Source organism: Rana temporaria, chromosome 8, assembly GCF_905171775.1.
Source record: "Rana temporaria chromosome 8, aRanTem1.1, whole genome shotgun sequence".
Taxonomy (NCBI): Eukaryota; Metazoa; Chordata; class Amphibia; order Anura; family Ranidae; genus Rana; species Rana temporaria.
Genome location: NC_053496.1, coordinates 189,511,125 through 189,525,183, shown reverse-complemented (window position 1 = coordinate 189,525,183; position 14,059 = coordinate 189,511,125). Strand labels below are relative to the sequence as shown.

The 14,059-nt window shown below is 45.4% G+C and overlaps 1 protein-coding gene across 1 annotated transcript; it reads left to right on the top strand.

Annotated features, from left to right (window-relative positions):
• The first annotated feature begins 6,512 nt into the window (after positions 1–6,512).
• Positions 6,513–11,438, top strand: LOC120909754 (oocyte zinc finger protein XlCOF6.1-like). Its single transcript, XM_040321484.1, has 2 exons — positions 6,513–6,546; positions 9,844–11,438. The coding sequence occupies exons 1-2, from the start codon at positions 6,513–6,515 to the stop codon at positions 11,118–11,120; spliced, it is 1,311 nt and encodes a 436-aa protein (XP_040177418.1). The 3' UTR covers positions 11,121–11,438.
• The last annotated feature ends 2,621 nt before the right edge of the window (positions 11,439–14,059 follow it).

The following is a 14,059-nucleotide window of genomic DNA, read 5'->3' as shown; positions in this document are numbered from 1 at the left end:
AATGGAAACTAAAAAAAATTGTTCCGCATTGACTTCAATGGAAGGCAATGCGGCATGTGGGCAGAGGCGGGGGGCGCCGGAGAGCCTCAAAAACGGCCTTTCCATGCATTTCCGAACGACGCCGATCAGCTGTGATTGTCAACGTTCGGCTCTGGCGCCACCCCACCTAAGGCCAAATGCGGTACTACACAGCGCTTTGGGCAGAATCGTGCTTGTTTTGCGAGACAACACTTTTCACGATTTAAAAAAATACAGCGCTCGTATTGCGAAACGCTCGTTACTCGCAATCCGAGGTTCCACTGTATATGGGAGGAAATACAATTCTTAGCTGTTTTTTCAAAATAAAATAAAATATGCATGCGAATTTGCTACCCCCCCCCCCCCCCCCAAAAAAAATAATAATTGTATAGGGTAAAAGTTTTGCCGCTAGAGCGAGGTTTCCATGACATAAAAATAAAGGAAAAACAAAAAAAGTTCACGCAATTAAGAAGTCAATCTGTAATACTACCATATAGCAATAGCAAGATGTGTTACGAGGATGACCGAAAAAAAGAAAGATTGACAACCGCTGTTCCTATAATCTCCACAAGGTGATGATCTCACTAAAACTGATGGGACCCACACAGGAAGTCTTTATGACCTTTATAGGCAGGAAGTGATGTCAGGTACGGACAGGAAGTGATGTCAGGTATAAAAAAGAATTTCCAGGTGAGAGGTGAGTCACAAGGAAGTAAAGAGGAGTCGTTGCTGGCAAAGACGAGGAGGTAAGAAGATCTTATAGAAGTAATAATATGTGAATGTAATATATTACACTACAATCACATGTAGCGCTACCCCCGGAGGAGCCGCTGGTTAGATTTGGGATCAGCGTATTTGAGTTACCTCTGCATACCTCCCAAACGTCCCGGATTCTGCGTGATATTCCCGCGATTTGAAGTATGTCCCGCGATCATAGCTAAATTCCCGCAGCCCAGTGCCAGAACAAGTGAGTGACATCTTGTCACCAGATACCCTAAGTTCTCCCGCGAGGTGCGGCAGTGTTCTGCATTTGGGCTGCGGTTCCCTGACACATGCCAGAGTTGCAGCCACCCTAACTGATCACTGGTTGCTATGGCCGCCCCGCTTGGCGTCTAACAAGCAGTGACCTCACACACAGAGACTTCCAGAGCGAGGCTGTGTCAGTGTTACCCTGGCTCCACCCACCTTTTCCACTTCTCCGGCTCCCGCGGTCCGCCACTCGGCGGCCTAATGCAGCTACAGGCAAGGTCTCTGGCTTTGAAGAGTGAAGGATCGTGGAGCCATGGGGATGATGGCAGCGGCATCCATCTGCACTCTGGCCACCTCTGAGGTGGAGGACAGGCGGAGATGGTACACTGCAGCATGGACTGGAAAGACTCGGCAGCACAGCAGCAGGCCAGTGTAACACCTCCCCCCCGTCAACAACGTTAATGCGAACCCCCCCCCCCCCCCCTCGCTCAACAACTTCAATTCAGCATGCGACCTAACCCCCACCCCCCCCCCCTTCAACAACTTAAATTTGGCTTAGCCACCCCCCCCCCCCCCCCCCTCGCTCAACAACTGTCCCACAGTGGACTTTTAAAATGTTGAGAGGTATGCCTCTGTGATGTGTCTAGGGGTGATGATGGTGGTGAGAGCAGTAATATAATGTCCAGACCGTTGGTTGACGTTTTAAATGCTTTATTCTTTGGTCAAACACGACCAACATGTCAACTTGAGGTAGACAGGATAGGTTGGTGAAAGAAGAATAAACTTCGCAGAATCAAGCTGTGGATAGAGAAAGCAGGCCTTCCTTCTATATTTGTATTCGTCTCGTCGCCACCCCAGCTGGAGTGGGTAACGTGCCCCCTGGACAGACCCCTCTCACAGGTCTGGCAGCCAGAGTGCCACTTAGAATTTCTGGGAAGGAACAAGTCTCTGCCACCGACTTGGCTCTAATTAAATTCGGATGTTAAGATGAGACCTCTGCCACAGGCCTAGTGCTTGAAAGTTTGAATGGTAGAGCGAATCCTCCCAGTATATCTTTTTGGGGTCACCGGCTGACAGTCTGTATGCAACCTGTCAGTGTCCGGTCACCCAGATCCCCGGTGGTTCGTTCAAGTCCTATTGGATCACCTGCCTCCGGGTTTTCCTCAGACCGGTCCCACATCGAACAGCACCCAGCTTGGGATCTTCTCAATAGAGATGGGAACCCAGTAAGTCACTGGGGTCCCCTGGCAGCATCAGTTGCTCCGGGCCATGAGAGCCCAGAGTCAGGAACTCCGCGTAGCACGTGACCCCGGCCTGGTAGGCCATATTGGTGGGGCCCGTGATGTGCGCACACCCTAAAGGTGGGTGCCGCACCTGGAACCAAGAACCCCGAACAACGGCCTCCGCCACAGAAATACCCCTCCCTAGCATGCCCCGCAAGGGAAAACTCCTCCGATTGGCTGCTGGGAAGAAGCGGCTCCGCCTGAACCCCTCTGCCGCCACCTGCCGTCCAGAGATGAGACTGCATCCCTGGACACAGACTGACCCACAGGACAATCCAGATTCGGCGCCAGCCAAATTTAACAAATCAATGAATGAGAGCAACATAACTCTCTCTTTCCCCCACTAAATTTAATATAGCACTCGTACGAAAAAGTACACAGGCGCTACACACATGCAGTAAATTATTATATAAGTGTAATATTCACCTCCATATATTGATATATATTGTATAATCAATAAATATAAGAATCAGATCCAATTTTGGAGCCCATCAATAAATACAATACGTACTACGTCTGGGTTTAGCATTGTTATATGGATTCATTAGTACCGGGTGGGAATTTATTGGGCGTTTTTCTTATGAAAGCCCATGGCGTCTGAAACACACTCAAAAACTTCACCCGGTGCCAAAAAATGTGCACACGCATAAAGAGGCGACATAAAAAAGTGTGGACGGGTGTACACAAGCCCTCTAAAATCAGAGAGCCTTGCCCTGATCCCCTGGGGCGTTAGGATCCAGACGGGGACAAGGGTACTTTACACTTGGTCCATCTGGCCGAAACTAGACTGGCCCTGTTCTCTGGAGGGTCTGCCAAAACAGACCCGCCCAAGTACTTGGTGGGGCTCCCCCCGAAGGGAGACCCCATGAGAGAGGGCGAACTAAGCCAAAAGGCCATGTCCACCCCCTTCCAAGACTTTCAGGGCAGGCCTGAGGACCTACACCCTACCAGTCACACGTGCAAAAACGTGTACAAACACAAAAATACAAATTTATTGGGTGTCAGAAAAGTGGAAATGATATAGAGAAGACTCTTCTAGATCTGCCCTACAATGGCCTTATGATTCCAGTACATGTAAAAGGCCACCAACGCTACATATGGCGAAACACGTCATTCGTCACATAGGACACCTCAACCATCCAACACACTTCTCGTTCAAGTTGTACTTCAGGGTTCTCGTTTATCCAGTCAGGTAGATATGTGGTGGACCAATAAGAATGAAAATCGGTTCAAACATGAGTAGGTGATCCCCTGGTGAAACTGAGGTATATATATAGGACCTGGTTCTCTTCTTTGGCTTTCATCTCCCTGACCATGGTTGAAGAAACCTCTCATCGGACAAGAAGTGGTTAGGCGTTCCTAGTGCAGGATGGCCTTTCAGCTTGGAGGTTCAGAGATCATCAGGTACAGCCTATGCATTTCAGGAAGAAGGCCATCGCCCTTGTTCAGGGTTCTTTGACTACAATGACTCCCAAAATACTTTGACTGAAATGAAGGTTCTTGTTTAATGAACTAAACTGTTTGTAGAAAGCATGCCTAACCACATATCCAGGATTTGGTCATCCAGTCACTCCTATGAGATTGCATAGATCTCGAGTCGTGGTCTGGGTTGGGTGGGATGGACGAGTGGTCAGGAAATTTGTCCAGTTGCTGGAGGCCATTGGTTTGGGCAGAAATGGGAAAGCTCCTGTACACCATATGAAAGGTCCTCCTCCATTCCCCCAATATAATGTCATGTTCCCAACAAATGAGGAGGAGATACTGTACACCATATGAAAGGTCCTCCTCCATTCCTCCAATATAACGTCATGTTCCCAACAAATGAGGAGGAGATACTGTACACCATATGAAAGGTCCATCCCCATTCCCCCAATATAACGTCATGTTCCCAACAAATGAGGAGGAGATACTGTACACCATATGAAAGGTCCTCCTCCATTCCCCCAATATAACGTCATGTTCCCAACAAATGAGGAGGAGATACTGTACACCATATGAAAGGTCCTCCTCCATTCCCCCAAAATAACGTCATGTTCCCAACAAATGAGGAGGAGATACTGTACACTATGTGGAAAGTCCATCTCCATCTTTAGGTCTTTGTCCACCTAGGAGGTACAGTAGATTACTATGGATGCAAAGCGTATTTCTTTCATATTTAGTCACACATTTCTGAAAAAAACAGGTGATAACATTTAGTATCCTGGATGATGAAATAATTAAAATTGACATCAAATTTTCAGCTTATGACCCATCTTCGAAGAGGAGTGTCCTGTACAGATCACATGGCCCTTTCAATCAAGATGGAGGAGGACCCGTCTCACAACATGGAGAAGCTACTAAACCTCACTCTGGAGAACATCTACCTGCTGACCGGAGAGGTGAGGAGGATTCTGGGAGGTCACATGACAACACTCTTGTCTAGTCTGGTCAGTAGACATTCAGATGAAGTCAGATGATTGACATTGGTTTATCTTTCTCCTGATCTGTAGGATTTTGTTGTAGTGAAGAAGTCTAGTGGGGAGCCAATCTCAGGAGAATGGAGCAGGACCCAGAGCTCCACCATGGTGCCTCCCCCTCCTTCGCCCATACCTGAGAGGAACAAAGAGCAGAAGATTCTACAAGTCACCAAGAAGATGATGGAGCTGCTGACAGGAGAGGTGAGGAGGATTCTGGGAATTCTGGGACATTATCCAGTAACAGACAAGGGGTGTGTCTGGATGGTGACTGTATCATTGTGTGTGTCAGGTTCCTATAAGGTGTCAGGATGTCACTGTCTATTTCTCCATGGAGGAGTGGGAGTATTTAGAAGGACACAAGGATCTCTACAAGGACGTCATGATGGACAATCAGCAGACTTTGAGTTTTGTGAAGACTGAGAGGACGGAATTTCCCTGGAATGGGACGATATTGAACCTCACCCTGGAGGTCCTCAGCCTGCTGATTGGAGAGGTGAGGTTGTTCTTTCTGTCCAGTGCCGAGAGCCAAGGAAAATCCTCAGTACTCACTCAGCAGAATTCCACTGGAGACCAAGTGGTCTCTGCCTACGGCTTACCACCCCACATAGTCTTGCTCTTCTGTATCTTACATGGGTCTTTTGTTCTCCACCCCCTGGTCCTCCAACAATTCATGTCCTACGCATACTCCCATTACCCCAACTGGTAGCAGCCCCCCCACCCAGAGCCTCAGCATCCTCCTCTCCAAATACACTGCACTATACAGTGGAACCTCGGATTCCGAGGATAATCCGTTCCAGGAGAATGCTCCTAATCCAAAGTACTCGCATATCAAAGCGAGTTTCCTCATTGAAGTTAATGGAAACTAAAATAATTTGTTCCGCATTGACTTCAATGGCATGCAATACTGCATATGGCCCGAGGTGGGGGGGGCGCTGTAGAGCCTTGGAAACATACAGAAATGCCAGAGGACACCTTGGCTGACCTCAGAAATGCTCGGGAACTGAGTATTTCTGAGCGACACTGATCGTCTCCACTCGGCTCCGGCGCCCCCCACCTCAGGCCAAATGCGGTACTGCACACAACTTTGGCTTGAATCCGGCTCGTGTTGCGAGACAACACTCTCAAACCGAGTTAGGATTTTTGTAAATACAGTGTTTGTATTGCAAAACGCTTGTTAACCGCGTTACTCGCAATCCGAGGTTCCACTGTACTACCTTAATTTTTGTGTGAAATCGTGCTTGATTACATTTACCTCTCGGATAAATACTGTCAGTAGACTCTTTCCTCCCCTCGCCAGACAGCATTCAACTTCATAGTCTCTCCTGTGCCATTATGGGCACACTTTACCAGTTCTTTAGTAAATATAGACCTGACTATAGATGTGAAGGATGATGGGAGTGAGACTTTTCTATCTCTATAACACAGGACTGTGAATTAGTATTGAAGAAAACACTTGAGCATGACACAACAGGGAGCCATCATCAAACCTCTACAATATGGAGGAGGGGCCAGAACCCCATTACCATCCCCCCACCTCCATCCCCGATACCTGAGAGACCGAATGAGCAGAAGATCATGGAACTGACCACCATGATGGTCCATCTGCTGACAGGAGAGGTGAGGAGGATTCTGGGACATTATCCAGTAACAGACAAGGGGTGTGTCTGGATAGTGACTGTATCATTGTGTGTGTCAGGTTCCTATAAGGTGTCAGGATGTCACTGTCTATTTCTCCATGGAGGAGTGGGAGTATTTAGAAGGACACAAGGATCTCTACAAGGACGTCATGATGGACAATCAGCCGCCCCTCACATCACCGGGTAAGAGGAGACTTTATTGTAAAGGAGAGAGCAGTACGGAGGCTCCACCTAGATCCCTCATCCAACAAATGAGGAGGAGATACTGTACACCATATGAAAGGTCCTCCTCCATTCCCCCAATATAACGTCATGTTCCCAACAAATGAGGAGGAGATACTGTACACCATATGAAAGGTCCTCCTCCATTCCTCCAATATAACGTCATGTTCCCAACAAATGAGGAGGAGATACTGTACACCATATGAAAGGTCCTCCTCCATTCCCCCAATATAACGTCATGTTCCCAACAAATGAGGAGGAGATACTGTACACCATATGAAAGGTCCTCCTCCATTCCCCCAATATAACGTCATGTTCCCAACAAATGAGGAGGAGATACTGTACACCATATGAAAGGTCCTCCTCCATTCCTCCAATATAACGTCATGTTCCCAACAAATGAGGAGGAGATACTGTACACCATATGAAAGGTCCTCCTCCATTCCCCCAATATAACGTCATGTTCCCAACAAATGAGGAGGAGATACTGTACATCATATGAAAGGTCCTCCTCCATTCCTCCAATATAACGTCATGTTCCCAACAAATGAGGAGAAGATACTGTACACCATATGAAAGGTCCATCTCCATTCCTCCAATATAACGTCATGTTCCCAACAAATGAGGAGGAGATACTGTACATCATATGAAAGGTCCTCCTCCATTCCCCCAATATAACGTCATGTTCCCAACAAATGAGGGGGAGATACTGTACACCATATGAAAGGTCCTCCTCCATTCCTCAATATAACGTCATGTTCCCAACAAATGAGTGGGAGATACTGTACACCATATGAAAAGTCCATCCCCATTCCTCAATATAACGTCATGTTCCCAACAAATGAGGAGGAGATACTGTACACCATATGAAAGGTCCTCCCCCATTCCCCCAATATAACATCATGTTCCCAACAAATGAGGAGGAGATACTGTACACCATATGAAAGGTCCTCCTCCATTCCTCCAATATAACGTCATGTTCCCAACAAATGAGGAGGAGATACTGTACACCATATGAAAGGTCCATCTCCATTCCTCATATATAACGTCATGTTCCCAACAAATGAGGAGGAGATACTGTACACCATATGAAAGGTCCTCCTCCATTCCTCCAATATAACGTCATGTTCCCAACAAATGAGGGGGAGATACTGTACACCATATGAAAAGTCCATCCCCATTCCTCAATATAACGTCATGTTCCCAACAAATGAGGAGGAGATACTGTACACCATATGAAAGGTCCATCTCCATTCCCCCAATATAACGTCATGTTCCCAACAAATGAGGAGGAGATACTGTACATCATATGAAAGGTCCTCCTCCATTCCCCCAATATAACGTCATGTTCCCAACAAATGAGGAGGAGATACTGTACACCATATGAAAGGTCCTCCTCCATTCCCCCAATATAACGTCATGTTCCCAACAAATGAGGAGGAGATACTGTACACCATATGAAAGGTCCTCCTCCATTCCCCCAATATAACGTCATGTTCCCAACAAATGAGGAGGAGATACTGTACACCATATGAAAGGTCCTCCTCCATTCCTCAATATAACGTCATGTTCCCAACAAATGAGGAGGAGATACTGTACACCATATGAAAGGTCCTCCCCCATTCCCCCAATATAACATCATGTTCCCAACAAATGAGGAGGAGATACTGTACACCATATGAAAGGTCCTCCTCCATTCCTCCAATATAACGTCATGTTCCCAACAAATGAGGAGGAGATACTGTACATCATATGAAAGGTCCTCCTCCATTCCTCCAATATAACGTCATGTTCCCAACAAATGAGGAGGAGATACTGTACATCATATGAAAGGTCCTCCTCCATTCCTCCAATATAACGTCATGTTCCCAACAAATGAGGGGGAGATACTGTACACCATATGAAAGGTCCTCCTCCATTCCTCCAATATAATGTCATGTTCCCAACAAATGAGGGGGAGATACTGTACATCATATGAAAGGTCCTCCTCCATTCCTCCAATATAACGTCATGTTCCCAACAAATGAGGGGGAGATACTGTACACCATATGAAAGGTCCTCCTCCATTCCTCCAATATAATGTCATGTTCCCAACAAATGAGGGGGAGATACTGTACATCATATGAAAGGTCCTCCTCCATTCCTCCAATATAACGTCATGTTCCCAACAAATGAGGGGGAGATACTGTACACCATATGAAAAGTCCATCCCCATTCCTCAATATAATGTCATGTTCCCAACAAATGAGGAGGAGATACTGTACACCATATGAAAGGTCCATCTCCATTCTCCCAATATAACGTCATGTTCCCAACAAATGAGGAGGAGATACTGTACATCATATGAAAGGTCCTCCTCCATTCCCCCAATATAACGTCATGTTCCCAACAAATGAGGAGGAGATACTGTACACCATATGAAAGGTCCTCCTCCATTCCTCAATATAACGTCATGTTCCCAACAAATGAGGAGGAGATACTGTACACCATATGAAAGGTCCTCCCCCATTCCCCCAATATAACATCATGTTCCCAACAAATGAGGAGGAGATACTGTACACCATATGAAAGGTCCTCCTCCATTCCTCCAATATAACGTCATGTTCCCAACAAATGAGGAGGAGATACTGTACACCATATGAAAGGTCCTCCTCCATTCCTCCAATATAACGTCATGTTCCCAACAAATGAGGAGGAGATACTGTACACCATATGAAAGGTCCTCCTCCATTCCTCCAATATAACGTCATGTTCCCAACAAATGAGGAGGAGATACTGTACACCATATGAAAGGTCCTCCTCCATTCCCCCAATATAACGTCATCAATGTAACGTCATGTTCCCAACAAATGAGGAGGAGATACTGTACACCATATGAAAGGTCCTCCTCCATTCCTCCAATATAACGTCATGTTCCCAACAAATGAGGAGGAGATACTGTACACCATATGAAAGGTCCTCCTCCATTCCTCCAATATAACGTCATGTTCCCAACGAATGAGGAGGAGATACTGTACACCATATGAAAGGTCCTCCTCCATTCCTCCAATATAACGTCATGTTCCCAACAAATGCGTTCAGTAAGGAAATAAATTGAGGAGACTTAGAGGATGACATAAGAACATCGTCGATGTATCTACTCCACAGCTAAATGTTCCTTATGAAAGGTCCTCCTCCATCCCTCTGATATATAAATGAGGAGGAGATTGATGAACGATGTAACCCCTTTGGTGATGATACAATGTTTCTCTCTCACAGATGGATGTGATGTTGGGAATTCCTCGAAGGGTCCTCAGATTTCGTCTCTGGATTATCCCGGAGAAGATGACGGAACCCCCTCACATTCTCGGGGGGAAAGACCTTATTTGTGCTCGGAGTGCGGTCAGACTTTTAAACAGAAGCATCATCTGATAAGACACGCCAGAGCTCACATCGGTGAAAACTTTCCATGTGAAGAGTGCGGGAAATGTTTTTTACGGAAGGAGAAGCTCGCAGAACACCTGAAAACCCACACGGGTGAAATGTCGCATACGTGTACAGAGTGCGGGAAAGGTTTTATACGGAAAGAGGGACTCCTCCTACACATGAGAATCCACACAGGCGAGAAGCCGTATTCCTGTCCAGAGTGCGGGAAATGTTTCTGCAGGAAATACAGTCTTACCCTACATCAGAAAAAGCACACGGACGAGAGCTCCATGTCGTGTTCAGAGTGCGGGAAATGTTTTCATGCGAGATCCGATTTGAATGTACATCAGAGGTTACATGTCGGTAAAGAGGTCTTTCCGTGCTCGGAGTGTGGGAAACTGTATATGAGTAAATCTCAGCTTACCATTCACCAGAGAAGTCACACCGGTGAGAAGCCGTTTCCTTGTTCCCACTGCCAGAAATCCTTCATGGTGAGGTCGGAACTTGTGGTTCACCAGAGGACTCACACCGGAGAGAAACCCTTTTCATGCACCGAGTGCGGAAGGTGTTTCTCACAAAAAGACAACTTGAATGCCCACATGATTCTGCACACTGGGGAGAAGCCATTCTCCTGTACGGAGTGCGGGAAATCCTTCAGTCGGAAAAGCGACCTTGTTACACACCTGAGCACTCACACAGGCGTACACCGTTTTTCCTGTTCAGAGTGCGGGAAAGGTTTCATGCATAAAGGAAAACTCAATAGGCACCAGAGAACTCACACGGGTGAGAAGCCTTACGCCTGTTCGGAGTGCGGAAAATGTTTCCTGCAGAACAGCCATCTTCTTGAACACCTAAGGAGCCACACAGGGGAGCGGCCTTTTTCATGTTCGGTGTGTGAAAAATGTTTCCCGCGGAGAATCGATCTTGATATACACAAGAATAGCCACGACGGGGAGCGTTCTTTTTCATGCTCAGAGTGCGGGAAGTGTTACACGAATGAAGGACACTACCGCAGGCACCAGAAGAGCCATACTGGCGAGCCGTCTTCTCTTTCCTGTGGAGAGTGCGGGAAATGTTTCACTAATAAGCGTAATCTTGCTGTACACCAGAGAAGTCACAAGAGTAAGTGACCTCCCCTGTCCTCTAAATGAGACCTTCTTCTACACCTGAGAAGCCACATCGGGGGAGCATGCTTTTCCCTTCTTTTTTTTTTTTTCGATTAATCTCTTTTTTTATTTTAAAACAAAATGATACAATACAATACATAATACATAATACAAAAGGCATAGTACAGCCCGACCATCGCCATCCTACTTATTATTATACGTCCCCTATTAGGCATATATCTCTTTTGTTCGTATCTTTCCCTCCCCCCCGGATTCCAGGGAGGGGCATCCAGGAAAAACAAGAACAACAAAAAAACACAAACAGAGGAGGATAAAGGAAGAAAAAAAAAAAAAAATAATAATTTAAAAATTAAAAATTAAAAAAGAAAAGAAAAAAAAAAAAGGAAAAAAGGGGGAAAGAGGGATCTCAAGAATCAAGATTTTCCTATCCACCGACCCCTCTCTGCAGTCCTATTTTTTCTCATATAGCCATATCCTTATCGCTCTAGGATTCCCGGTCTTCCCGATCTTCTATATCGTTCGCCCATACCCTCCTTAGGCCTCTCTTCTGGTGTCCGTATAGGACTTCCAGGATGACCACGTTCTTAAATATTTTTCCTTTTGGTGTAGTGCTGTCAGGACAAACTCTTCTAATTTGCTTATTTCTTTAACTCTACCTATCCACATCTCCACTGTTGGTGGGCTTGATGACTTCCACTTCTTCGCTATACATGTCTTTGCAGCGTCTAAGAGGTGGCGTATGATTGATTCCCTGTAATCTCTTTCTGCTATATAATTTAAGTGTAGAAGGTAAAATTCTGGATCTTCCGGGATCTCATGTTTTGAGCAGACCTCAAGAGCTCTTTTAATCTCTAACCAAAAACTCCTCAACATAGGGCAATCCCAAAATATATGTAGCATCGTTCCTTTGGTTTCCTGGCACCTCCAACATTTATTGGTTACCTCTGGGAAAATGTTATTTAGTCTTTCTGGTGTCCTATAGCATCTCGTAAAGATCTTGTAATTCGTCTCTTGTATTCTCACGCAGATTGATGTCTCGTGTGCTCGCCTATATATACATTGACGCTGTTCTGGACTAAATGTCTTTTCTAATTCTCTTTCCCATTCTTGGACGCACTTCGGAGGATAGGCTCCTGATTGCCCTAGTAGCTCATAGCTTATTGAGAGAGTATGTGATAACGTACCTTTTTCGTTACACATTTTCTCAAACCTCATGAGGGGTCTTTCGAAACTCTCGGGATTCGGCAAGGTATTCAGGAAATGGACCATCTGAAGTGCACTCCAGAATTTAAGACGAAATGCCTTTCCTGTTTCCATCAGTTCCTCTATTGTTACCCATCTCCCCATTTGGATGTACCTCGCTACTTGTGTGCACTCTCTGGTCCTTAAATGCCGAAATGCTCCGTCTTCATATCCCGATGGGAAGAGGGGGTTACCTATCACTGGGTATAATGGAGAGGTCCTAGGCTCAATTCCTATCATAGGTAATACTGTTGCGCAAATCCTCACTGTATTGCCCACTATCGGATTTTTGTTTATTTCTTTCGGCAACGAGGCAAACCACCATGGTGCTCTTTCAAGGGGTGTTTTATATTGTGCCTGTTCAATTTGTACCCATAGTTTCGTGTCCGAATGTCTGTTCCAATCAATTAGCCTATTCAGATGAGTTGCATAGTAGTATTTCCGTATATCTGGGACTCCAAGTCCTCCCTGCTGCTTAGTATTCATTAATTGTTTCCTTTGTATCCTGGGATTTTTATGTGCCCATATAAACTCAAAAATCACTCTCTGACATTGTTTGAGATACTTTACTGGTATATGTATTGGAAGTGTTTGTAATAAATAAAGAATTTTCGGGAGTATGTTCATCTTGATAATATTACATCGACCTATCCAGCTATGAAAGCCCTGATTCCATTTATCCAATAAGATCTTCACTTTTTGCAACAAAGGTGGAAAGTTCAACTCAAAGATCCTATCCACCTTTCCTGCTAGTTGTATACCTAAATAGGTCAGTGCTCTATCTGTCCATTTAAGCTTATATTTTTGTTTTAGATATGTTATTATTGTGTTTGGGGCATTTACTCCCATCGCTTCTGATTTATTAAGATTAATACGTAAGTTCGATAGAGCTCCGTATCTCTCAAATTCCTTCATTAGTTCCGGGATTGAGGTCAGTGGATTTGCGAGGGTAAACAACATATCATCTGCGTAGGCTGTAATTTTGCAATTGTTCTTCCCTATTTGTATACCTGAGATATTCGAGTTTAAACGGATCGTACACAGAAAAGGCTCCAATGACAGGGCGAAGAGGAGTGGGGACAGGGGACATCCCTGTCTCGTCCCGTTTGAAATCCGGAGAGGCTCCGAGAGTATTCCATTAGCTCGTACCTGAGCCGTTAGACCTGAGTACATGGAGGATATCCACTTTATTATTTTATTCCCAAAGCCTCCGTGTTTTAGGACTGCCCACATGAAACTCCAATTCACCCTGTCAAAAGCCTTCTCTGCATCTGTGTTCAAAAATATACATTGCGTCTGTGTTGTGTTCGCTATCTGCACCAGGTTAATAGCCTTAATTGTGTTATCGCGTGCTTCCCTAGTAGGGACAAATCCCACCTGGTCCAGATGTACTAAATCTGGAATATATTGTTGTATCCTATTTGCCAAGATCTTAGCCAGGATCTTCACGTCCAAATTTAATAGCGAGATTGGTCGATAATTCCCACAAATAGCTAGATCTTTCCCCTCTTTTGGTATCACCGATATATACGCTAGCAAAGTATCTTTAGCTAAACTAGCCGACGTCCCTAGGGCATTAAATAGTTTAACCATATATTCTGATATTGAGGGAAATAAGGTTTTGTAGTATTGACCTGTGAAACCGTCTGGTCTGGGAGCTTTTCCCGTTTTCATTGTGCTTACTGCTATTTTAACTTCTT